The following is a 26835-nucleotide window of genomic DNA, read 5'->3' as shown; positions in this document are numbered from 1 at the left end:
CTATCGGGAAAACGCCCAAGTTTGTCGTAAAATAGTTCCCTTTCTTGTGGTAGATGGCGCCACTTGTGCTGGAATAGTATAGTGCTGTCATCTATCAACAGCCATGGGAACTATTATTACTACAAACTTGCGCGTTTTACCACCGATGGCGCCACTAGGATTACAACCGTATACGCCTGCGTAGAACCAAGTTTTTTCACTTTAACCGCTTCCTTTTCCGTTTGGCCCTGAAAAAGGTTTGTTCGATTTTAACCTAGTTTTAAGTAATCCGCATTATTTACAACAATCGTTAGAGATGGAATTGATTCTATAGTTGTTTTAAGATCTGTGTTCTTCCAGTATATTATTCGTTGTAATATGTGAAAGCATTCTTCTCTAACGAAAATATTTATAATTACAGACCAAAATGGTGCAGCGACTAACCTATCGTCGACGTTTGTCATACAACACAAAAAGCAACAGGAGACGCGTGTAAGTGATCTACTATGCTTCGTAGAATAACGCAATGATTTATGTGCTTTTTAAGTTATTTTTTCACTATTACCTACATATAATTTTTTCTTTATTACCGAGAGAAATATTAAATTTCGTTCGTTAGAGGTTATGTTTTGGTTTACTGCTAATGTACATAGAGCCCACGTGTATTCGACGATCAAAGTAAACATGTTCTGGTTTATTGTAATCCAAGGCTACATTATTACTAATAATTTGTCACTTTATCGATTTTTTAACACCTTATATGCTAAAGATACCAAAGTATGTTCTGACAATGTTGGTGCTCAGGAATCTTGTAATGGATATCTATTTCTTTCAGTGTACGCACTCCTGGTGGAAAATTAGTATATCAATACCTTAAGAAACCCAAAAAGATCCCCAGATGCGGCCAGTGCAAAGACAAGCTCAGAGGTATCCAGCCTGCCAGGCCTATGGAGAGGTCACGAATGTGCAGGCGTAAGAAGACAGTGAAACGTGTATATGGTGGAGTTTTGTGTCACAAATGTGTCAAAGAAAGGTGCGCCTTCGTTCCCTTTACATTTATACTATTCATGTTTACATAAACTGATTCACTCCATTATATTTTCAGGATCGTTCGTGCTTTTCTGATCGAAGAACAGAAAATCGTTGTTAAGGTGATGAAAGCGCAAGCTATCGCAAAAACGAAGGCGGAGAAGTAATTTTTTGCTTTTTATTAATAAAAATAAAATATCTATAAAACCACAAAACACCTGATTTATTTCTGCAAAGTTGCTCATATACACTTTCCTTATGTTAGATATAGAATCCATCTACATACTACAAAGTTTTGTCCCTATATCATTGCATCTCTATTTTAAGAGGAGACACGTTCTAATGTTTAGACTTGTATGCAGTTCATACATTGCATAAATACTGTTTCCTGAATGGCTTATCGTTGAATTACCTCTAAACACAGTAAATTTCTGTCAGACATTAAAGTGGTCTTCAGATTAAATATTAAGATATATCGTAACAAATGGAGCGCTACTAGCACGGAGCATTTGCTCTCTCGATACAGTTTTATACTTTCCAGCTGCAAGTACAGGATGCAGAGATAAGAGGTAAGTATTGTGTTCCCCTTATGGTCAAAGAGTGCGCGAAACCCGTCTCAGGACGGCGTGACTTGCCAGCCTCGGTGCACTTAACAAGTCCCTTATTTGCTGAACGACGAATGTACATATATGTAGCGATATGGCGCGCTATAGTTTCCACGGTGGCGCAGAAATGCCCCAGCCAGGTCCAGGTGAGCGCCGTAAAAGCTTGTCACCTGAGAATGCGGACGGCGAGCTGGCTGTTAAATACTTTCGTTTCGCCAGACTGCCTCGCGTCTACGATCCCCCAATTACCATTCTGTAATTATATTATATTACACATTCAAAACATTTCGACTTGATAGAGGAAATTGTTAGAATAATAAAATTCAAGGAAATTTATGTCTTTGGAAGCATCTAATATCGACTTGTTATTACTGTGGTGAAATTATTTCCTTGAGGTCGTATAACTATAAGCAACTCTTTTTCCTATTGTTTTATTGTCTGTGGGTTGTTTCTACCTCTTGATCCTTCCAACAGAGATTCCCTATCAGCGATTAACGGCTATCGGTCACACGCGTTAACGACACCGTGGTTTCAACATTTGCTTTCTCTTGCATACGTCTTCTTATCTTCGAAATTGCGACAGATCGACGAGGTTCCTTATCAGATATAATAATAAATCATCAACGTTTGGTAGAAAAGGTTCGAGTAAAAATTACATTCTTCTCGAGAAGATCAAACGAATACTTTTTTAAATTTCATATTCCTGCAGCTTGCACGATCGTATCTCGGAGACACACTTTTTTCACTTACTCTTTTTTTTTTACTACCCTTTCTACCAAACGTCAGAGAAACAGCGTATTAATAGCTCTTCGTTGCACTGCTCAAAGAACTGGATCTAGCGCACTTCTTAGCGACGCAGGAGAATCTAATTTCACGGTTGAGCGAAAATTCCGTACACCTAACATAGATAGATTGTTATCGAGCGTTTGATTCGCTCTCGAGAGAGCGATAGAGCCATCCGTGTAGGCGATCCCGTAATTACGTGTCTCGGTCGATGTATCTTACCGGAAACGAATTAAATTTCCCATTCGGTGCCTGGTCGGAGCAACGATTCGATTCGTTTCTGTGACGGACAAGCAAACGACGAGGAATCGAAGATCGTAAGCGGCGAAAACAGGTTTACGGAGACTTTGATACTAGTAATTCTAATTACGAAACGGATACGATTTCGCGAGAAGGGGCTCGTTCTGACGTCAGTCTCAGGAAGTTGGGCTTAAGGGGTCGGAATATTTTAATTTCTTGGATATCGTTGTACTGTCCATTGCACAAAATATGAGGTGTAAGTTGGGAACGATTGGGGGTGGTTCAAGAAAAAAAAAGGTTCGATAACAAATGAATTATAAATGAAAGTAGAAAAGGTAAGAAAAGTACAAGAGACAAGGTTAACGTAAATGTAATGTACAGTCTAACGATAACGCGGACAAAGCCAAATTAAGGGGTTATGTAAGGCAAAGTGATGTCAAGAAGAATAGAAATAATTATACCACGATGTATGGATTCAGTGTAATAATTGAAGTGATATTTACGCGCTTAAAAATACCAAGCATGCGAGCACCTTTATTAAACCACGTTTTTTCCACAAATTTCTTAAAATTGTTCTAAACTGCATTCGTCCCTTCTATAGCGAGCCGTTCCTTATCGTGTTCGATATCAGCGGACACGAAGAAACACGAATAGCCGTGGAGTGGACACTCGGGGCCGCGCGATTGGAGGAGAAAAAAGACGAACGAAACGTGGATCGCGCAAGTTGGAAGCGACAAGGGAACGCGGTGTACCGGTAGCAGGGAACGGCCGGGGTCGACGTCGCGATTAATTGGCGGTTATAAAATGCATCGAGAGCGTGCAATCGAGAATAATTTGAAGCGAGCGGGCACCAGGAGTGAGCAGCGATACCGCATGATTCCTATAATTTTCAGGTCTCGTGTTTGACAAAATAACAAGTGGGTGGGTGTCGGTTTTCACACCCGCGGCTCGACGGGGCCCCTTCGGAGAATGTAAAAAAGGGCAGAACACGAAACCGGTCCCGATGGATCTTTGTTATACCGGGGCCCCCGCGTCCTCTCTTGCCTCTCGCGTCTCTGAATAAGGACCAACTGTGCCAGGATCGTAGCTAGCCTCCAACGCACCCCTTTCCACACGCTTACACTCGAGAGAATTATTTATCGAGTGCATTCATTAGATCGAAAGAATGAATTCTTGTTTACTCACCGTGGAAATTTTAAAGATGCGTATATGAATTATTTGAGCTGAGACGATTCTGAACAACAATTTACTTTGCAAAAATGTCTGATGGAGCTTCGTTAAGGAGATATTAAGAGAAAACCCCGACCAATCAGTGCGCGAGGATGCCGATGCAGCGCTCGCGGTAGCCAATGAGCGCGGTCACCAGCGCGTAGCCTACGCTACCGCGGCCGCTCCAACGGTCTACGCGCGCTCTGATTGGTCGGGGTTTTCGCTTAATATCTCCTTAACGAAGCCCCATCCGACATTTTTGCAAAGGAAATTGTTGTTCAGAATCGTCTCAGCTACCCCCCATTTCCGGCTCCTCCCCGAGTTTTGGGACACCCTGTACACATCCCTTAAAAGGTGGAAAGGTTGTGGAACAAAATGGCACCTATGTAATTCAATAAATACGTGTATATATATTATATACCTTCGAATTTTTCTTAGAAATTGGCACGAACTTTCTGGACAACCTAATAAAAGACCAAGTCGCTTGCTTCAGGTCGACGGACGACCGTTACGGGTGGGCAGTCCAAATACGGCGGCCACCGGTTCATTAGCTTATTAAGCTCGAGTGGTTGCATCACGCGCGATTAAAATCGGATGCAAATCGAGTTTCACGGCAGTCTCGAAGACAGCGGACGACACCGTGTGATGGGTAAACGTGTAAGAGGCAGCGCGTGGGAAGACTGGTATTAATTTCCGAGCGATACCGATGGGCGCGAGGCGCGGTGGTGTCGATTAGCGTCAAACCAGCGGAAGGGCATAAGGTATAAGTCTATTCTGACAAAAATAAGGTTTCAGTTCGAAATGTCAATATTTGTAGACAAAGAAAGAAAAGAAAAGATATGGTTGAACTGTCAGTCGAATGCAAACGACACGAAATAAATAGTGTTCCACGCGGGTGAAAGTCAACGAATCGTAGGTGGCGCTAGTTCTCACCCTTTGTATAACTTCCAGAGTTCTTTTTCTCGATGCACGGTACACACTCGTCAACATATCTGGAGTTTTTATTCTTCATTCAAGACAACATTGAAGCTCCTTCTTAATCATTTTCGTCCAGCTGGTTTCGGCGAATCGATCGCTCGCGACCGTTTTCGCGGAACGCGATCCGGATGAGAGAGAAAGAGTAATCGTTGGTCGACGAGTTAAAGTTCGATATATTCCAATTTGTCGGTAGGCAGATAGGAGGGACATTGATCACTCGGATGGTTTCCTTCTCTATTCCTAAGCTCCCTTCCGCGCTGCTTTCGAATCGTAGCCACGAGAGAGGGTCGGCGAGCTCGCTTTGATCGGGCACCGGTGGCCCCAATTCACACCTGACTTTTAGCGATAAAAGCAGGCTCTAAAGATATCGTTATCCTGGCCGAGCATACGAGTCTCCCTCGGCCGAAAGGAAAGGAAACTGTTATCGCTGCAGGTAGTCCGCTCTTACGCGCTTAATCGAGCGAATTCATTTTCGCTCCGTGTCCTTGCCTCCTCCTTTTTTTTTCTTTTCGCGGTAAAAATCTTACCTCGAACTTCCTAAACAATTAACCCTTTGAACTCGACATTTTCGGCGATCTGAAAGTTTCGAGCAATCGGCGTAGTTGTTTCGTGGATTCATTTAATATGGAATTTTAACGAAACTTCGCTCGATTGTTGTTTTATTAAATACGAACGATACGAGGATAGCCCTCGGAGGTTGTCTATACAGTACGGGCTTAGCAACCCCCGAGGTAGATAGGGGCCAGTGGGGCGCGATAGATGAGAAGAGATGAGTAAAAGATACTGCAAATAGTATTAAAACAATGCAGGAGTCACGTAAAACGATGATAAGAAGAATGAGAAGAAGCTAGTAATAAGTAGACTGCGAATATTTATGCATTTATAGGAAATTTGAACGTGCAAGAATCTACAAAATGCACACAATATTCGAGAATATAAAAAAGATCGAAAGTAAAGTTCATGTTATAATATCTCCAGAATAAAATATATTCTTATTTAGGTTCTGGTTTTGTAGGCACGTTCGCGAAGATTTTATTTTGCATAAAGACAATAACTTTGTATAATAAGTTACGCAATTTAAATAAACGAATGAACGACACGAGGATAAAATTTTGTGTCTATACAATTAGAAATGGCACGATCCAACGTCTGTGGTAGTATTACAAATTAATTTTCTTCGAAATCTCAGAATTCATTCGTTTATTCCTCAGTGGAAATCCTTGCATAACTAATTAAGTTCTGTACTTTTCAGGATCGAAACTGAATTTACGTGAAAACGACCGTTCCTTTTGCGGCGCGCTAATAAATCGCAGAACTAAGGGAGGAGTGTGGCCTGAAGAGGCAATTATAAGAAGGCGCCACTTAGGAGCATCGTCTAAAGGTCGCGGGTCGCAACCAGCGAGAAGTTCCTAAGAATACATAGCGAAATTCTTGAAGAGGGGACGAGACGGGAGGTCGCGTAATGGAATCGAAAATTTGCATAGGCAAACAGCGACGTAATCGTTCGTGCTAGGTTGTAGTCAACATGGGGGGGGACAAAGGGGAGCGGCAATTTGGAAATCAGCGGTCATGCCGTGATTTATAGACGTAATTTGGTGACGCGGATTTCCGTTGGTCTTCCCATGGAGACGTTCGATGATAGCCGTGGATCGAACACGAGGAACGAGCGATGGGTACCGCTGCTAAATAGACGCAATTACGATCGATTATCCAATGTGCTGTCCTACCGACTAATCTCGACTAAGAAACGTTGTCTGTTAAGAACGACGCGCCACTTGACCGGGTACAACGTACAAGCCGAGGGGAAATTATTCTTTTGCCCCCTCTTCGATGGCACGTTTAATCTATAATTTTCTATCCGTTCGGATGTAGTACTAACCGTAGTTGGAGCGGAGCACGATTTACGACTGGAATGAAGTACAGGTCCGGCACTTTAGTTTTAAGGGGTCTCTATGTCCACCAGAGGAAATGTCTAGGTCTGGTAAACAGATGTGTCTCGAGACAGTAAGCTTCCCTTGTGCATGTTTGGTAGGGTGGTACAGCGACGAAATAATGGAAAGTATCGTTTTATCGGCAAATTTGTCTATGTTATATATATTCTTTAAATATCGATATTCATCTGATACGAATTTCATTCGTATACGTTATATCCTCGAGAGACTATTCGATCTATAAATAGAGGCGATGTCCCTCTATAATCAGAGGGTTTTAGTATGTAATTTTAAGGAATAAAGAAGATCGATTTTCCAATGAAACAAACCAGAAATACCCTCCGATGATAATGACCAAGAAAATAGCCAACGATGCAATTGGGTTAAGAGTTTCCGTGGTTTAATATCGTTCCGGTTGGGACGACCGGTAGCGAGCACCGTTTTAATCGTTTATCTAACAGATAACCCGTTTTCAGGCGCGTCCGGCTGGAAGGAGAAGGAGCAGGGTGTCGAAAGTGGGTATGCACGAGCCTGAAGCCGATCTTGCGGTTGAATAGAACCGAGGGTGATGTGGTCGGAGAGGCACAGACTGACCCAAAGCTCCGGACGCCACGGCACGTTAAGGCCCAGACATGGATTTCGCTCTTTTGTGGCTCCGTACGACGTCGGTCCGCCGAATGAAATATACTTCCAGCCCGTATGGCCCTCGTAACTGGCGCCAAACGGATTGGGATTTTCGGCCCAGCCAGGGTCGACCATACACGCCTTCCTCTCTCTTTCTTTAACTCCTGCACGTTTTAGTCGTTTTAGATTCGATTATGAAAACACCGTCGCCGAGACGAGCCTTTCCGTATACTTTTAATACGACGTTGAAAATGTACGTAACAACCGTGAGATATTTCACGTACTATTTACAAAGACTCGACGAAAGTATACATACGATAGGAAAATTTCGTGTTGTTGCGTATAGAAATCCGTTGGTTAAATGTTTTGCGTTTATTATTTTACCCGGTCGAATGCAAGCTTAACTAATGTTGAACGTGCTACCTGTTCGCGGCAAATATTTTGTGTTCGAATAGCGAAAAGTCGCAAGTGTAACGTATCGCAGTTTTTTCTAAAACTGTAATCTCCGTCTCAAATTATACTTCAGTAATCCTCTAAGAATGATAATGTATTCGGTGGCACGTTTGCGTTTCTGTGAAAAAAAAGGGAAAATGATCGTTTACTTTAAACGGCGCGGAAAACATTTTATTGTACATCTCTCTAGTCGAACGACTATTCAGATCTCCCCTCGTCAATTTTGTTGTACGTTGCGCGTGTTTTATTTTCTCGTCGATGGGTGAGGCGGGTCCAGAAAAACTGGAGGAGGCGAGAAAGCGTTAAACGATATTCGAGACGAGCCTACGAGCGTTTCCCTGATCCTATGATCCGTCTTCGAAAGGCTTCTTGATTTCTCGACCAGCCACTCCGTGGGTACTTGGACGAGACGAGCAGGATCCGTGGACCGTAATAATCTCCACTCCAATGGAATTACCGACACCGAAAGAACCGCAAACGTTCCCTCTACCATATTGGTTCTTCAGAGGAGGAAGAATGGAGTAATCCATGTGCAGAGAAGGTAGATCAGGGCAATCATAATATTTTAGCAATCGTAATACGTTAGGATGAAATGGTTCCTTTTATTTCACATGAAAAATGTCGTGCACGATTGCCAGACCTGTATACCGTTTTCTTTAACGTTTGTTATATTTCTTTAGGATATTTAAAGTCTACTGCGAGATTCAAAAGGTATTTGCTTTCAATTTTGTCGAGATAACTCGTTCAACTTTAGTTGAACTTAATTGTGTAGAATAACCGACACAGGACATTTAACCAATGGATTTTTATACACAAGAACAAGAAATGTTCAACTTCGTGGAAATTGGTGAACTCCAATTACATGAACTATCCAATTATAAATGGAGCTCTACTGTATTCGAGACGACTACGATTTGGTTGGTCGCGGTGGTACCTTGTCGCAGGGCGCCTGCGGTCGGTGTCGGTCGATGGACGAGGAAGATTGTCAAGGGAATTCGGATAGGTGTCCAGGGTCGGCCGTTTAATCCGCGGTGGAGGCGAACGTTCCTCGTGGTGGCTCGTGTTCGTGGCTCTTGAATCCCGTGTTAACGAAAAAGGAGGACCGACGCGGGACAATCCGGTGCTTGGAACCGGATTTCGGGATTAGAATCGGTCGGTTCTTCTGCGAACCCTTATTCGTTTATGCAGCGGAGGGCGACGGAGATCTCGCCTCGCCTCGTCACGTCTCGACGAGGCTGGCCCTCGAAGAACCGCGACAATGGGTAACAATGGAGGTAGGATCGGTGAGGCCCCGTCCGCTGGGTCCGAAATCACGATCCATTCGTTTCGCCTCGAAGGGGGAGGAAGTATATTTCATTGGGAGACAGCGAGCAAACTGACAAAAGAACGAGGGCCGCGTTCTCTCGTGTCCTGACGCGAAACATCGTTACCACGATCGCCTCCGAACCTGCTCACTTTTTCTTCCTACTGCCGAGAACAGTGGATGAAAAATGGTCACCCCGGACTGCATTGCGTTCTATCGAAGGGGTACGTATAATAGCGATTCCTCGAGGTAAGGAATTGTCTCCCCGATGGAAACGATCGTCACGTCGAATAATAATGAAACGAAGACCAACGGAGGAAAACTAATTATGTCTACTAAAATGAATACCAGGGTAACTTGTTTTTCACCTGACTCTCAAACTGAACACGTTAAACTTCAAAATACATACTTTTGCCGAATTTTTAAACCGCTATCAATGCCCCTAGGACTTCCGTAAACTACAATCACAATTTTCCTAATTTTTTAATTTTAACTCCCTAGATCTATTTGTGTTGAAACAGCCATACTCAAAGTGTGCCACTTCATACTCCAGCCGTACTCCAAGCGTAAAGAATAAACATAAAAGCTGGTTCTGGCTTATTTTAGGGCTCCATAAGATATCGAATTCAATAAGTTCGAAGGCCACCGGGTGTATGACACCATCGAAACCGTCTTCGCTCTACGAAAACGTCGAGGGTTAAATAAGTCGGTCAGTGAGTGAGCCGCGATGGTTCCTGCGGCCGATCGCAACCGACGACGCACTTCACGATACGTATACGGTATTACGATAATTATGCAGCCTCTTTATCTTATCCCCCATAGTTCTCCTTGAGTAAGCACATTTATGGCGCCTCCGACAGCCCGACCGACCTCGAGTTCGCTCTGCTCGCGCGAGCGATAATTGCTACTCGCGAGCGCGACTCTAATTGCACGTATGCGTACGCGATAACGCGTCGAACCCGCGGAGATGAGAGACGACGACCACTTTCTACTTTTGTCCGAAGCGCAATTTTTTATCGAAATAGGGGGAATGTCGCAGCCGATAGCCATGCTCGTGCCGATAAAAAGTATTAGAGTTAGACGATCGAGAGGTCGCCGAGCTCGTCATCCATTGCTTCGTGGACACTCGGGGTTTAACGACTATTTGTCTACTAAATTGAGGTTTCGCCGTTAATTGCGGGAATTACAGTCCTTTCTGTTTGGAAAATTCAATTTGAGAACGATTCGAACGAGCTTTATCGCTCTGTTTTCTTTCCACTTTTCTGGGTTTCACCGTGTACAACGTTTACTGTTATTTTTCTGTTTACCTGTTCTCGCTTACAACAAGCCATCCCGCAGAACAAATGAGGTAGCGAACTAGCCAGACGTTGTACAGTACTGTACACCCTAGAAAAGGACACGACGAGGCTCGGTCCATGATCAGATAATCCTCTGTAATCCTAGGCACTGAACTACCTGGCTGCATTGTACCTACGCGCACCTGAGAAGTTAAGCCGAAAAGCACGTTGAATAATTACGCCGTCCACTTAAGACTCCATTTAAGGGTTACGATTCGATGGGTTATGAGTAGACTGTGGATCCTTATGCAAAATAAAACCTTTGCGAACGTGCCTACAAAAATTGAACCTGAATAGGAATTTATTTTATTCTGCAAATATTATAACCTGAACTTTACTTTCAATCTTTCTTTATATTCTTGCATATTGTTTCGAATTTGTAGTTTCTTGCACATTCAAATTTCCTATAAATGCATCAAGATCCGCAGTCTAGTTGTGAGTCATTCTCGTGATCCCGGTTTGGGGAATAAATTACCGTATTCAAATATGGATTTATTGTATTATTCGCGATTTACCTACCTAAGAGAATCTTAAGAGAATTAGAGGGGTCAAGTATGTAATTTTAAGGAATAAAGAAGTCTCGATTTTTCAACGAAACAAACCAGTAGCCTGACGTTGAAACGAACGGCTGGGAACGGTTCGAGTTCTTCCCTTAATTTTCGTTTATCGGGCACGTCGATCATCGATGAATAAATTCATCTCTGGATATTCTAGTCGGGATACTCGCGAGGTGGGCAACTGGATTGTATCCGGTGGAAGGAATAATCACGGTAATTAATGTTAATTGCCGCGATCAACGCGTTACCGTTGCGTCTCGCTTATTGCCGTCTTCGCGATCATCTGCGTGCACCGGAGCGCATAAGTTTACTCGACTCGGAGCCAATTAACGAGACGATGCTGCTACTATTTCTAGCAATTAGCAATCGGCCGTTAGTCAGCGAACAGTCCTTTGTCTACCTCGCCTCCGCTCATCTGTATTCTTATCTCGCGATCTCCACGGAGACACATCGAACGTTCTGGAAAAGAAAATCCTGCTGGCGCGTGTGTTCAAACAAAAAATAACGTCTTAGAGTTCGCGTTATTGATATCAACTACCAAAGAAGACTTTATTCTTCGGCAAATTCGGCAGACCTTCCCTCGAGGGACGTTGTCCTCGAGGGATAAATCAATCTATCTGACCATCTACTTTTTTTTTTTTTTTTTCGGAAACCGTAAAAAGATATCCGCGAAACGACGGGAGTGTACGTTGCTCGCGGAATGTAAAAAGTAACAGCCACAGAGCAGCCACTGTGGATCGTAATCGAATGCCCATTACGGAGCCAGTTCCCTTGCCTCGACAAAGGCATATTGTCCACGAGAGAATCGGCCGAGGCTTCGAGCGATTCCTGATTTGTCGAATCGTCTTCATGGCGACCATTTCGAGACGCCAGACCCTACACTGGGTCGCCATCGGGTTTGGGCGTTGTTCGAATAAAATATCGAATAAAAATCAAGCAAAAGATCCGAATGAAAAACGACAAGATATTCGAGAAATGCCGATCGTTTTTTGTTCGAATAAACTGACGCGATAAACTGACTTTTATGGAATCGCATCGTTCGTTCAACGTCAACTTCTCTATATGCGGAACATGCGAGCGATCTCTCCTGTTCATCGAGCCGTGCGCTGGATCTCCGCGAGACGAGTAGCGTCGCTCGACTTTCTACGAATCTATCGACGTTGCGCTGAATCAAAGATCGAACATGGGTCCTGGAAGACGTAGGGATATTCGCGGATATTCTCTTTCAATTGGAAACACACGGAAAAATCGCTAAATAAACACAGCGAAAAATTACGTGGAGAATCGGAGAATCGTGTGTGTCAAGATTAACGAAAGAAATATTAGGTGGACTGGAAAATAATGTCGTTTCTGGAAATCTCGATACCTATTTATCATCAGCTCATTGATTTTTATCGATCTTGAATTGAAAATTTGCACACTAGTTGACATAGGTCTGTTGATTGACAGTTGCTTAAAAATGGATACTTGTTAAATACTGATACTGATTGAATTTGCTTGAATCTAATGTAAAAGAAAATGACGTTACTTTTCGATCCCTCTAATGATACACGATAGAAATTTCTATAGCGAAAATGATTTGTTTCAGCCATTCGTCATCTTGCCAGCGTTATCTTACCCCGCTTTCGCCTACCTGATTTTTGTTTAAAAGATGCGAGGCGATGGGAGGAGAAGGAAGAAGATGGAATCGTGGTGAAAAAAAAGGAGGAGAAACGGAGAGAAAGGCGGTGCCGTGCGTCTCGAAAGTGGTGCATTCGCACTTGAGCGGCGCCGTTTTGGCGATCTAGGCGATCGGTCGGAGCGGAGCGGGTACACGTACGCCACGGGGGCGCGCATCACGCTGCGCTTTAAAACATTAACACGCCGAGCGTACTTTTACGCGCGACCGTTCCTAACTGGCTTTCGTATGCGTTCGTGCGCTTAGCGGTGCCGCCGCGCTTCGTTACATTCTCCGCCGGTGCTGCTATCGATATCGGATTACCGGTTAATTGCTAACGTAGCGTGTTCTCGCCCGGGGAGATCGCTGCACCCGAGCTTTGCGCCTCGAAACGCCTCGCGCTCGCTCCCAACCGCTCCCGCGTTCCACGAACTCGACACGGTAATATTCGTATCGGGCTACTGGACTTTATCGCGACCCTTAAACGACACCCGAACGTTATCATCGAAGCACCGTCGCTTTATTAGAATTTGTCCAAGGGTACGCTGAATTACCTCTTTGGGATTAGATGGGTCGAAAACTATACCCCCTTGAATATCTGATTTAAAACTTTGACGTCTTTAAAAAAAGATATCAATGCCCTCTTAACGCGTTGAAACTCCCGATTAGTGACCTCCATAGAACTGGTGCACCTAATTTGCATTTTATATGCAATCCTGTTTCGAAACGAACGGTTCTGGATAGGGACAAGTCCTTCCGTCGCGCAAGGTATCGGCGGCGCGAACTCGTCTCGCGTTCGAATTCCATCGGAGAGGAGCGAGATCGTTTGGTCTCGACGTCATCGCGGGAAAAAGAATGATTCGATTGGATGTTTGGACGATCGGCTCGGTTTCTCGAACCGCTAGCCGCGTTCGCCCGGTTCGTCGAAGAAAAAGATTCAAGATTCTAGCCGGGTTCTAGTTTCCGTGGTGACGCGCCACGCATAGACATTCGCGCCTTTCCAAGGAGCCGCTCTCCTCCGACCCTCCCTATGGCTTCTCTTGGCTCGTTCTGGAGCATCGGTGCCTATGAGCGTGCTCGACAAGCACGAGAAGAAGAGAGCGAGAGATGGAGGGAGAAAGATCTCCGGGACCGTGGTCGTCGCGGCACAGTGGCGCCCGTAGGGCGCCGTCGCACACTCCCCGCTAGCTGCGCTGACGAGCCAGGGATGTAGCCACGAACCGATTCAAAAGCTTCTCCGCGCTAGACGCCGACTGTTTACTAAATACCTCGACCATTTAAAGAACACTACTAAAGTAACAGGTCCAGGCCACCTGTTGACAATTTGTAGAGCAAACAAATCCTATGTCCCATCTCTGAACCACTACCAGAACCGAAGGCATGTACTCGCTTGAACAGGTATTCAAACAGGTCTTTGTCGAACGAGTAAGTTACACATCTCGTTTTACAATTCCAATTTAAATTTGTATACAACCAATACCAACTAAAAGATTGCGTATCCCTTATTCGTTATCCCAAATTTCTATCTAAACATGATTCCAACTCCACAGTATTCCAACTCAGGGATCTACGAATCCTTAATGCGACCCTGAGCGTCAGTCAGTTCCCGTTTAATTACAAATCGAACACGTCGATTTTGTGAACGCGATAGTTTCTTAAGGTCGCAATACCGAAGGCGACGCGACAAAGTCGAAGGAATGCACCGACGGATCGTAAGACAAGGATAGATTGTTACCGTGTACAACGAGGGTTAGGTACATCTCTTTTTAGCGCAAGAATTTTGCATAACGCCAAACGATAGTCCGCATCTGGTACGTCGAGTGTTCCGCCAACTTGAACGTTAACATGATCAGCGAATCTGGCCGAGCTGTTCGCTACAATTTTTCCACGTTGCAATTCCCCGCCCACTTTACCGCATACGGTCTGCAGGTATGTTACTGCAGACGGTTGCAGGGAAACTGGGACCAAGGGTTGCACATTAGAGCCGCACACTGCGCGTGTCTCGGCGTGGGTTTACAATGCGTCGATCGCTGCCCGTGAAGAAAAAAATAAAACGCTAGAAACGCACGTGGTCGCCAGAGACCCGGAAGGACCAGAGAAACTACAAATTCGAAACAGTCGAGTCATAAATTCTACTTCCTCGGTTGTTACCGAATACGACGGAGGGAGAGTATCGCTATCTGTACAAATTTGAACTCACCAGTTTTTTTTTCTCGACGTTTGAAAAGCCTCGTGTCTAAAAATGCAGGACAAAATTAGGACAGGACAATTAGGACATTGTATACGAGTCGATGCTTGTATGCATACATATACGTACATTGGCGTCTGCAGTCATTTTGCGATTCAATTTTGTTTAGACTTGATATTCGTGATTAGAAGTCTCAATGACTAAAAGCGAGAAAATTTCATATCTCGACGGAGAAAGTTGTGCAACCATCTTTTCTCGTCGGAATGCTTATCGTATGCGTTCATTATCGCGAAGGCAGCCTTCGAAGAGATAGCGTTTCGTTCATCAGTTGTTCGTATCGTTCAGACTTTGCGTTCATCTCGATCATTGTTCGATCGGGGTACCGTGATTCGAAGATACGCAGTTGATACGTGCCGTGTCACGCGTTCCATCACTCTCGGACCCGCGGAAGCGAGGTAGGGCGTCGTTGTCGGGGGGGCCGAAGTAACACGAGCGTTTCCCCCACTGCGCGGACAGACCCCACTTTGCACAGCCGAAGATACCCGAAGCCGAGCGGCCTGCGCTCTGCGGCCGACGCTGGCTGCTCTACGTCACAGTGAAGTATGTGCTCTCGAGTGTAGAAAATGGCTGCGCTCTCCGCTACCCCGGGTCGGCGCGGATGTAAATACGGCCTGTGGATCGGCTTGGTAGTGTTTATCGCGAGATTCGTTGGTGGTGAGTAAATCTGTGCTGGGCTTTGTATCACGGACGTGTGTGCGCGCGTGTGTCCTACGAAAAGTGGCAAACGCACGACGTGTACAGTGCACGAGAATCGATCGGATGCGGATTCTCGACCCGCGAGAACGATTGGTGTCTGCTGCCGACTGCTCTGTTCGCCTTCTGCCACACAGATGTGTTGCCCCGTTGATCTCTCTTTCTCGCTCTGTCTCCGTCGCTCTTCCTCTCGGCGTGTCGTCGACAAACACGCACGGTTCTCGGACGTTTTATGAAACGATCGTCATCTGACGCGACCTCGATCGCCGCTTTGACTTTTTATCACGATCTCGAGGATACCCGCGGTGAACAACGAACCGACCAGTGATCCTTCCGTGTGACACTTTCGTCAAATCCGCGTAATCGCTATCGTCGTCGTCCTTGCTCCGTAGTTTCGTGTTCCCCTGCACTTGTACGCGACGATGTTTCCGTTGCCTTAAAGTCGGTACATTCTCGCGAAAGGAATCCCTGTACCAAAGGCACACGCACGTTCTTTTTTACCCTCGACTCGAAGAGGAGCGAACGATAGACAGAAGGGAGAGCAAGAACGACGGAAAGAGAAGGACGAAGAGGTTAGGCGTTAAGGTTAGGGACTGAAATACCAGTGGTGCGAGAGTCTCGCCGCTTTTGATGCCTCGACCTTTTTCCGCTTTTCTTCCTCTTTTTTCCGACGCGACTCGTGCTGTCGTTTCACGTGCTACTATCCTAGCGTATTTCTATATATCCGTCTCCGTTGTGGCTTCTCTACGGATTAATTTTAGCGTCGCTGAAAGTTGCTTCGTCGAAAACAACCCATCTCTCGATCGAACTCGTGCAGTTTCCCTTAGCACCCTCGTACGGTATCGTTTTCAAGCGATTTATACACGTACCGTATATAAATACCATTTGTGCATCGAGAACAGAAAGTAACAACTGGGTTAACGAATTCTTTCCTTCGCTCTCGATCCGCCTTATCCAAACACGGTCAATTCCCTCCTCTTTTCTCCCTGCTTCCCGTTTTTCTTCTCGTGGACTGACGAGGACATTGCGTGTATCGGGTGTAAAGCATAATTCTGCACGTTTTATCCGAGTAACGAGTTGCGAACGCAATTCGTCTACTTCTCTCGTTCGTTATCAAGGTACACGTTCGCCTTTAATCTTTATCATTAAATATAGCTTTCGTATGCGTCGCGAGCAAGCGTGCGCAGAACGAAGCTCGTTTGTAATTTCTGATTTTATCAACATCAGCGCCCGTCGTCCTCTAGATGAGAATTTCCCGACAGAATCACGTCGTGTGACAGCAGGATTGGATTACCGTCGACTGATTGCGCTTCCACGAAAACCATACTCGTAATATCGTTACGCGTACGCGCAAAGCTGTTTTCAGCGCTCTTCTCGGATGCGTTATTCATCGCGCGCAAATGCAGCATGCAATTACGCTTGGTCCGCCGGCTAAAAGCGTAACGTCACGTGCCGCCGGTAGAATTTCAAATCGACGAACCCGTGCTTCCAAATTTTCACAACGTTCGAGGTTCGCATAAAGGATTCCGCGGAGCTTGAGATTTCGAGGAGTTGATCGCAACGCACAAGCGGTGCTGTTGCGTTTTTCTCCTCTTTCCCTTAATATTGTTCGGTTTCGAGCGTAGACACCCGATATCGGTGTTGACTTTTATCGGGTTAGAAATACAATCCGTGAAAACGTCACGCTTTCCCCGTCGGACGAATAGCAAATACCGACAACGCGATAACGGAAACGACCGACGTCGAGCGAAAAACAATGTGCCGCGAAGGACACCCGGTACATCACGTGTCAACGCGCCCTTATAGGACAAAAAAGCCCGCGAAATCCTCCCACTCGATGTTTACGCAGTCACTCGCTGGTCAATACCTCTGTTCGCACGCGATTCTACTTCTATATATAATATTTGTTCCTTTCTTTCTCGTTTCGTGCTCGCACGAAATACTTGTGCGCTAGTTTTCGTTGATCCCGTTCGCAGGCTGACCTTAAGGGGCAGCTTTACGCCACCCGTGCGCGGTCTCTGAACGAATTTTTAATGGCGATACCGCACGCCTGGATCGCATGAATTTATTTTTTCGTGCAACAACGATACGAATACGTAACAATATGTTTTCGATAAAATAGCTTTCGGTGACATCATTTTATGTCCTATCTGTTTGGTAACGGGCTCCAATTATAACCAGATTATCTGGTTTTAAAAGAGGATTATTGATTTGTTTCTGTTTACATTTGACTCGAGAAAACAAAATGGCGCGCGACGTACCCCGACGACCTTGATTTCGATAATGCTTGAAAATCCAGACATGAGCACGGAGTTGGCCGCTTTTTTATTCGACCAACAAATGATAAATAATGCATAGGACAGAGCGACTGTTCGAAATAAGCTATTACTTTCCGTATCAAATGATACTTCGACTCGAACGTTATCGTGTTTCAGTGACGGAAGTAATGATTCATGTGAAGTAGCGGATTATTTATAAATTGTATCGCTGGGAAAACGCATTGTCCACGAAACGAAAATTACAAAATATTAAATTGTTAGAAATGTTAAATGTCCAATGTTATCGGTAATCGTGCGCAGAATCAATGATTACACCGGAGGAATTGTTTCCGCAGTCTCCTCGCGGATGCGCTCGCACTTGGATAATCTTTTTTTTTTTTTTTTTTTTTTTATTTCAAAGCTAATAGAAGGCCGTTTTCACTCCAGGGTCTGTTCCTCCCATACACATTTTGCGCCTTCGTGATCTATGTTCGATTATTTTGAAACAACACGTTTTTGCTGAATATTCGTTTCATTAATTCAGTTTGCGTCGCGATAAATAAAACTTGAACCGTGCCGTGGTGCTGCGTATTACGTATGTCGCCATAATGGCGTCAGTGAAGTGCAAAGGGTTAAGAAAGCATGTCAGAAACTCCAGTCAGGCGTGTCAACAATTGCGTATAGACTATCACTTCGGATGTCATTTATAATAACGCTACGATCGGAGTCCACGAGAACGAAGAATAAAGTATTAGGTTGTCCGAAAAGTTTCTTTCGCTTTCTTAATAAGTAATACACGCGCAACATTTTATGTTTTACGTTACATTACCGAATTGTGCACGATTCATTTTGCTCAATTACCGTTACAACACGAATATCTATGAAATCAGATTGTCGATTTATATAAACACGACCACATCGAATAATCGAGTGCAACTCGCGAAAGAAACTTTCGGGACAACCTAATATATTATACCGTATAATTAACCCGAAATATTTGATCGTTACCAAGGAGGTCTTCGTATCCTTTACGAATCGTTTGATTACCACGAATGATAGCTTTCTTCGGATTTGCTTCTCTGTGCATATTTCAAGAACTTATTGTTCGTGAAGGCATATTTATTCAGCGAACAAATAACGTCCCTTGATTCCTCGAGCCGAACAAAAAAGTCATATCCTTGGTATATTAAAACTATAGAATATAGCTTTAACAGTTCGAAATGTTCGAACGAGTGTCGCGGAGGACCGGAGAAGCACAGTAAATTTTCATTGACCAAATTGCTAGATGGACAACTTGACAAATGCTCGAACACTTTGAAACAAGTGCCCCCCCCGTCAGCGTGTCGGTTCGAAGTGGTCGGTTAATTGGCGCGAACGCGAGCTGCTGCGATCAGGGAGGGCCGCACTCTGCACTCGTCGTGGTTTTATTCGCGTTACGAGATAAGAACAGGTGTTCGCGGCCTGTTTCCCGAGATCCGAACGCCCTTTCCCCCTCGGTCGTTGTGAAATTTAGATTTAATCGTCGTTGTACAAAGAGTGATTCGGATAATTACGATCGTCCATCACGTATTTATTACGAGAAACGTGTCTAAAGATCGAGGGAGGGACCCGATGATGAGCCACTCGTACGTAACTATACCGAAGAAAAAACCCAATTAACAGGGACGAATATATATATATCGCGATACTAGGCATCGCTTTAATAGCAGTTTAGAGGGAACAAACCCGCGAATGGTACTAAGTTTTCAAACACGTTCCATCAAACATTGATGATATATTTAAGAGATGATTTAAAGAACTTTTTGTCGAGAGTATAAATTCTTATAAAGATCGAGAGAGAGAGAGTGATTTTTCTTGGTAATTCGAGCAGTTTGTCATTTAAGAAAAAGAAACGTATTTTAATAAATGTTTTCAATCTTCGGCATGCTCATCCTCGAATAAGGATCAACTTAAGCCCAGACAAAGTTTACTATTTACTATAACTTTATTTTCAAATTCATTTTATTATTATTAGTTTATTAGTAACTATAATTCTACATTTTTCTATAATTTAAAAACGGAGCCTATTTCTGATAGAGCCAATCATCGGTGATAGTAAATGCTAGAATCACATATTTCATATTTCGTGTCTTCTACCACCGCATACAAACATACTGGCTCACTTTAACGTGGTATATCCTTTAATTCTAAAAGATACTCTGATCGTAAGCAATAGCAATTTTACAATAAAAGCAAACGATATACACATACGCGAATATCCCTCGAGAGGTTAACGAAATTTTTGTTTGTCTTCGTGTAGTTTTATCGTCGATACGCGAGAACGAGGTTCGCACGGAGCCAACGTTGATTCTCTCGAGGTTGTAGGTGTGGAAACGCGGACCTATCGCTGATACTGCTCTTTGCCGCGCTGATAAAGACCGTGTCTGGTCGTAATGCCGCGTCCCGCGATTCATTGAAACCTTCTCGCGAGATTACGGGCACCGATTGTTTCGCGAAAGTCTCGCAAAGGGGACGGTTTACCAAACAAAAAATTACCACTTGTGTAAGTCGCACACTAACGCATGTACACTATTATTTCTTGTGAAAAGTACTCCCGAAGTACTCCATACTGACTTATGGAAACGTCGCCTTGTGACCTTGCCCTTGAAATATACCAATTGTGCAGGGTCTTCAATTACTTACCCTTGGAATAACGTGAAGATTGCAGGATTTTTTCTTTTTAAATAATTTATATGTGATTATCAGTCCGGGTTGGTCTAAAACGATCCAGAGGTCGTGAAGAATTTGGCATAACAAAATACAAAGAGTACAAAGGTTACTCCGTTGATGTATTCCAAAATAATAATGATCGCGTGTCCTTCGTTGCACGCCAAGTGCAGCTGTAGATTTCTATCAACGATCGTTGGTGAGGCTTCTGTGACACGCCGCCGCCTCTGCATTGGACAATTTAATTCATTGACGGATCATCATCGATGGAAAAGTACGCAGTGACCGCGTCGTTTTCGTTCGGTCCCGCGAGATACGCGAGGATAAAAGGGAACCGTCCTCGACGGGTTTCGCCTCTCTTGGAAGACGACGGATAAATCGTGTACCGGCGATTTCCTTGTACGGTGCGATCGACAGACACCGGAGTTGCGTGCCGCGGGCTAAGAAACTGGTAGGAAACTCGCGTACAATGCACGCTTTCGCAAAAGTTCGATTCAAGGTTCGATTGTCGATTCTTATAAAAAGAAGAGAGGAAAAAGGAAACCATGGTTGAAAATATTAAGGTGGTGAAACCAATTCTGTGCCTTTGTAATTCAATCATACATCATTTTTTAGTTCGAGTAGCCATGAATGTACCTACAGTGGTTGTAGAAAGTATTCGTACACCGATCAATTTCCAAAAAAAAAAACTGTGTACAATTGTAATTTATTAACTTATTTTTCATAAACAATGACATTCTATATATTCTCGGAAATCTCTAGAATAGCTAGATTACAAAAAAAAAATAGCCATTTATTTAAGCTGCGAAATTAAGAAGAAGAAAAAACAAACAATTAATCGATAGAAACGTTGAAGCAATAAGTATTCGCGCAACTGTTTAAAAGTACTTTGCTGGAAATTTGATGTTTTCTAATTCTCACGGAGCGATAAACTAACGTGTTTACGATAAAAACTCTACTGTAAATGTTTCGTCATAAGAATCGTACAAATGCTTATTGCTTCTATACTTTTACCCACTTTTCGCATTTTTTTGATTAATTTCACAAATTATATCAACTAGTAAATGTTGTTTGGACTATATCTATCTTAGAGACATCCGAGAATATGTAAAATATCATTGATTACATAAAAAGAAGTTAATAAACTACAATCGCACACAAAAGTTTTCTGGGAAATTGATCGGTGTACGAATACATTCTACACCCACTGTACGTAATATTTTATGTCTAATGTTACATGATTTGTAATTGCGTACGATCTGTTTTGCTCTATTACGATTAAAAATGTAACATCTAAGAAATTAGCTTGTCTATTTATATAAACCCTGTCACACGAAATAAGTGAGTGCAAGTCACGAAAGAAACTTTTGGGACAACCTAATGGAATCGTGTTTTCCGTTTAATAAAAAGGACTCCCGATAATCGACTTGAAATGTTCCAAGTAATGGCAGCTTACGAGCGTAATTGTAGTGATAGAACAAATTGCTACAGAGAAGCAACAGTAGTTATTATTTTGAGATACGAGTGTGGTTCGCACATAGCCATAGTGGTTAGAGGGGGAACGACGAGAGGAATACGCGGAACGGGCTCGGAACGCATGGAGGATCGATCCGTCATCCAGATATTTGGAGATATAAATAGAGCGGTCACCGTAAAATAGACGCGAGAGAGTAATTCCGCGACGGAAGATAAGCAGTTTCCCCAGCCGTTTCTGTCCCTTCACCTTTCTTCCTGTTTCTCCTTTCATCCCCTTTTTGTCTGGTCCGAGGAATTCAATCTAACCGAGCTCCTCGTAAAACTATCTTTTACCAGTTTTGTCGCCTCTCCGTAATAGCGCGCGTGTTCGTTTCGTTACTGCCAATGTGGTTTCAATTTCTTATCGAATCGTTTACTTTTCACGAGCATCTTGGCCGTTCCTGGCTTTCGTTAATTACTATTTACTATTTATAGAGAAACACGAACGTGGAAGCTGTAAATCTCGAAAGATTTTACGTTCTATCCCTCCCGGCACGCATCATAAACTTTGTACTCTTTGTTTACTGCTACGACGTGCCTCTCCGTCATTTTTGCGCGTGGTAGATAACCTTAAACTATATTTGCTCGTACGCGCGTATTTTCGTATATTGATTGCATCTGTAACGTGCTCTATCAGATGCGTGCATACAGTGCGTACTGTAAGCTTTTCTTTTGCTCTGTTTAATGGTCTCGTAGAAAACTTTGCGAAAAGTTGAAATTCCATATGAACGCAGTATAAGATCGCGGCTGTATTCTGAGGAAAATCCGTGACATATAATTGCGCGCCAGTTTCTAGATGCTTCAAAAATTGATCTGCATATCACCGACCCCGATCGCACTTTGCATTCGACTTTGCGATCGTGACGCATTAAGTGATCGACTCCCCTCTAATAAACTTAATTCATTGATGTTTCAGTAATTGATGTGCCTATGAATTCCTTTTGCTCCGAAGATAGTATGTACGTTGAACGTTTATTAAAAGCATTGTTTAATCATAAACTCGGGGGACGATAAAGATATACCGATCGTACGAAAGAAAGTTCGTGGGCTTAAAAGAAGACAATGAAATTGGTGCTTTTAGATTAACGTGTATCGCATGTATACGCAGCGAATTTCTGTTCTATTCGTTGCAAGGGGCGCACCTTCCTGTTATTTGTTGCAGCAGTTCGTATCGTAGGACGCAATGGCCGTCCGCCTACGCGACACGTAACTTGTCGAGCAACCTCCTCCCGAATCCGCCCAGTACGCTGGGCTTTCCCCACAGCATCAATTATCATTCAGTTACTTATCTCCTCTGGTTTTGCTTTGCTATCGTTCACCTAACCTCTCTCCGAGCGCCATTCTTTTTTACTGTTTTTGTTTACTTTTGTATAACCTCAAATATGCGACACCGATCGTTCTATCTTATCGCCGAAACAATTATCCCATTAAAATCGAAGTAAAAACAAATGCCATTGTTCGAGTAACAATGTTTCTAAGCTTTTTCGAACGACATGTATAATTACAATGAGAGCAGGTGATTCGCGTATACCGTATTATTTCATTTGAAAAGGTGGCAGTACAAATTGTATGATTTATGTTTCAGCATTGGGAATTACTTGCTACTGCGAAGGACATTGTCCAGACGATCGACAGAATGGAACTTGCGAAGGAAGACCCGGTGGACATTGTTTCAGCGCGGTTGAAGAAGTTTGGGATTCCGAATTGAAAGAATTTGTGCCAGAATGGTCATTTGGTTGTTTACCACCAGACGAGCAAGGCTTTATGCAATGCAAAGGCTACCTTGTGCCGCATTTACAAGGGAAAAGTATAATATGTTGTAATAAGAGTGCGCTTTGTAACAAAGATTTGTTTCCTGAATATAAACCTCGACCTACTACACCTTCTGACCCTGTTGCTATCGCATCGGGTGCACCTCTTATAATATTGGCCACCATTTTGTCTGTATGCTTAATGGTAATTTCAATAGCTATGGTGATCATATACCACAGATACAGAAGGAAAGAACGTGGTCCTTGCTTAATGCCTTCTCAGGGTACCCTCAAAGACTTTATCGATCAGAGCAGTGGCTCTGGATCAGGTTTACCCCTATTAGTACAACGAACTATAGCTAAACAATTAGCCTTATCTCAGTGTGTTGGAAAAGGTCGCTATGGCGAGGTATGGCTTGCGAGGTGGAGAGGAGAGAAGGTGGCTGTAAAAGTGTTCTTCACGCTGGAAGAAGCTTCATGGTTCAGGGAAACAGAGATTTATCAGACAGTATTGATGAGGCACGACAATATCTTAGGATTCATTGCTGCTGATATCAAAGGAACAGGATCTTGGACACAGATGTTATTAATCACAGACTATCACGAGAGAGGATCGCTGCACGACTACTTGCAAACTACTGTTCTAGATCATCCTAGTCTATTAGCGATTTCTCTTTCGATCGCCTCTGGAATTGCTCATCTCCATACAGAAATCTTTGGTACGCGTGGAAAGCCTGCTATAGCGCATAGAGATATCAAAAGTAGGAACATTTTAGTAAAGAGAAACGGTGAATGTGCAATCGCTGATTTCGGTTTGGCAGTGCGATATATAAGGTGTGTAGTAATAATATAATTGTACTATAATTCGCATTACGTGTTTTATAATTATATATTTTTGTTTATAGCGAAAGCGGAGAAATCAATATTGCCCTTAATACGCGAGTTGGTACTCGCCGATACATGGCTCCCGAAGTCTTGGATGAAACCTTGAATACATCTTCTTTCGATGCCTTTAAGATGGCGGATATGTATTCGGTAGGTCTTGTGCTTTGGGAAGCATGCAGAAGATGCGTCACAGGTGGTAAAAATTCGATGGTAGAACCGTATGCCTTACCTTATCACGACGTTGTTCCGAGTGACCCAGACTTTGAAGATATGCGGCTAGCAGTTTGTGTTAAACGGTTACGTCCGGTAATACCAGCACGATGGGAGAATGATCCAGTAAGCAAATTAACGATTTTTACATAAACATTTCTTGATATAATGATAATATTAAAATACTAATGTATCTTCTTGGTTACAGATCCTGTTTGCCCTAAGTAAACTTATGGCCGAGTGTTGGCACGCGAATCCTGCCGTTCGCTTAACAGCGCTACGTGTAAAAAAGACAATGTCGAAGCTACATATTGATAACGCCATCAAAATTGTGTAGTGGTTGACGACGATTCTCAAAACTGTTATTTTACTTCAAATAGTTAAAAAAAAATTCCCCTGTAAATATAGCCCCGGTGTATATAGGTTTATTGACAGACTGCAAGCCTGAAGACTGAGTACTAAGATTTACATATACTTGAAAACGTATGAATGTTGGAATTCGTATGATTAATGGATGATTAATGACGAGTCATGAAAGTAATTATGAATGAGTCCACGTTGTGTATGTATATTTTTTGTTTTTATGTGAAACGCGACAAAACGCGATAATGTCGATGTGTTTTGACGTGCTTCACTGTGTTGAAGTTTGTTGAGTATATAATCAGTGATGGCTATTACTTAGAGACGATGTCGTTTGGGGAAAAAAAAAACTATTTCTGAGTTCTAGACGCGCCTGAGCTTAAAAAGAGACATTAAAGTAAATTTAGCAGACGGTAAAAGATGTTTCTAGAAAAGTAAAAGCCATTTTGATAATAGCATTTAAATTTAGCCTAACCTAATATTACGAGATTTTGATACTCATACGCATTGAAATCCTGTTGTTACGAAGCCATGCTAATTTACATTTATGTGTCTCTAAACTGTTTATCGTAAAAAATTACGATATCATAATACGCATACTATTTCAGTTATAAACTGAAACATTTGCAGGATATATACAGTTTTATATTGTTCAGAAATTCAGTACTATAAAGAAGATTCTTACATATAAGTATTCCAAATATTCTGTTATATTAGAATATCTCGGAATGCTAGATAAATTTCTCATGGATTTTTACGTATCATTTATTTAACTACCATCCTGTATATCCACCAATTTCGTTACGCTTATTTTTAAATCGGTTCTAAAGCGGGAAAAATTATTTTTTATCGAGTTTATTTTCATTTGTCATTGGCTCTTAAGTACTGTATCTCATATATGACCCTGTATTATCTGTACAGTATGTAATTTATGTTTCTATTTTGTACAAATGGGATATATTAAATATTTAGTTTAAGAACGATTTTAAGTACATTATCGATTGTCCAGATCATAAAAATTTTTTTTAACAATACGACGACACTCTTGACAACACTTTTTACAGTCTGATAATTTTAATACGTTCCCAATTAAAATGTGAACGATATGTTTCGGCTTGTTGTTTTAAATAAATACTGATTAGGCATATCTATAAATCTTATGAGGGCTGTGGATTAAAATAACATCCACCAGAAAGTCTTAGAAAGTTGTTGTTACAATAGCAAATTATGCATCTGGGCTTTCGATCATTGACTCGAGATCGTTATGTTACATACGACTTCTGTATATTATTTGACAGAGGTCACTGTTAAATAGTATCGTAGTTCTTCTTTAGGAAGATGAATTGTAATTACATTAAAAATTGTAGTTGATAGCTAGTTGATTGAAAATAATGAAATTTATATTTTTAACAAGTATTAAACATTATCATCTTTTTCCAGATATAGAATTTTATTTATCATTACATGTTGTAGGACATTATCCTTATTCGTTAAGCGATTATCTAAAAGTGATTAGGCACATGC

The 26835-nt window shown here is 42.8% G+C and overlaps 2 protein-coding genes and 1 long non-coding RNA gene across 4 annotated transcripts; 2 read left to right on the top strand and 1 right to left on the bottom strand.

The window, feature by feature from the left end:
• The first annotated feature begins 173 nt into the window (after nt 1-173).
• Nucleotides 174-1223, top strand: LOC128892366 (60S ribosomal protein L34-like). The gene is made up of 4 exons (XM_054152738.1): nt 174-236; nt 401-471; nt 815-1012; nt 1085-1223. Exons 2-4 carry the CDS (start codon nt 407-409, stop codon nt 1173-1175), a joined length of 354 nt encoding a protein of 117 aa, XP_054008713.1. The 5' UTR covers nt 174-236; nt 401-406; the 3' UTR covers nt 1176-1223.
• On the bottom strand, nt 1214-3751 carry LOC128892367 (uncharacterized). Its single transcript, XR_008461074.1, has 2 exons — nt 2069-3751; nt 1214-1866 (listed from the first exon to the last, which is right to left on the bottom strand). It is a non-coding gene; the product is annotated as an uncharacterized LOC128892367 (long non-coding RNA).
• Nucleotides 3752-15351: 11600 nt separating this feature from the next.
• On the top strand, nt 15352-26752 carry LOC128891918 (bone morphogenetic protein receptor type-1B). 2 transcript variants are annotated; one of them, XM_054151883.1, is made up of 4 exons: nt 15352-15587; nt 23691-24690; nt 24762-25077; nt 25160-26752. In XM_054151883.1, exons 1-4 carry the CDS (start codon nt 15497-15499, stop codon nt 25286-25288), a joined length of 1536 nt encoding a protein of 511 aa, XP_054007858.1. In that variant the 5' UTR covers nt 15352-15496; the 3' UTR covers nt 25289-26752. The 2 variants fall into 2 exon arrangements, with proteins under 2 accessions (XP_054007858.1, XP_054007859.1); XM_054151884.1 differs by lacking the exon at nt 15352-15587 and adding an exon at nt 23189-23621.
• Nucleotides 26753-26835: the final 83 nt, after the last annotated feature.

The sequence above is a fragment of the Hylaeus anthracinus genome, unplaced genomic scaffold, assembly GCF_026225885.1.
Source record: "Hylaeus anthracinus isolate JK02 unplaced genomic scaffold, UHH_iyHylAnth1.0_haploid 12002, whole genome shotgun sequence".
NCBI classification, from domain to species: Eukaryota; Metazoa; Arthropoda; class Insecta; order Hymenoptera; family Colletidae; genus Hylaeus; species Hylaeus anthracinus.
This window is presented reverse-complemented; position numbering and strand designations above follow the sequence as displayed.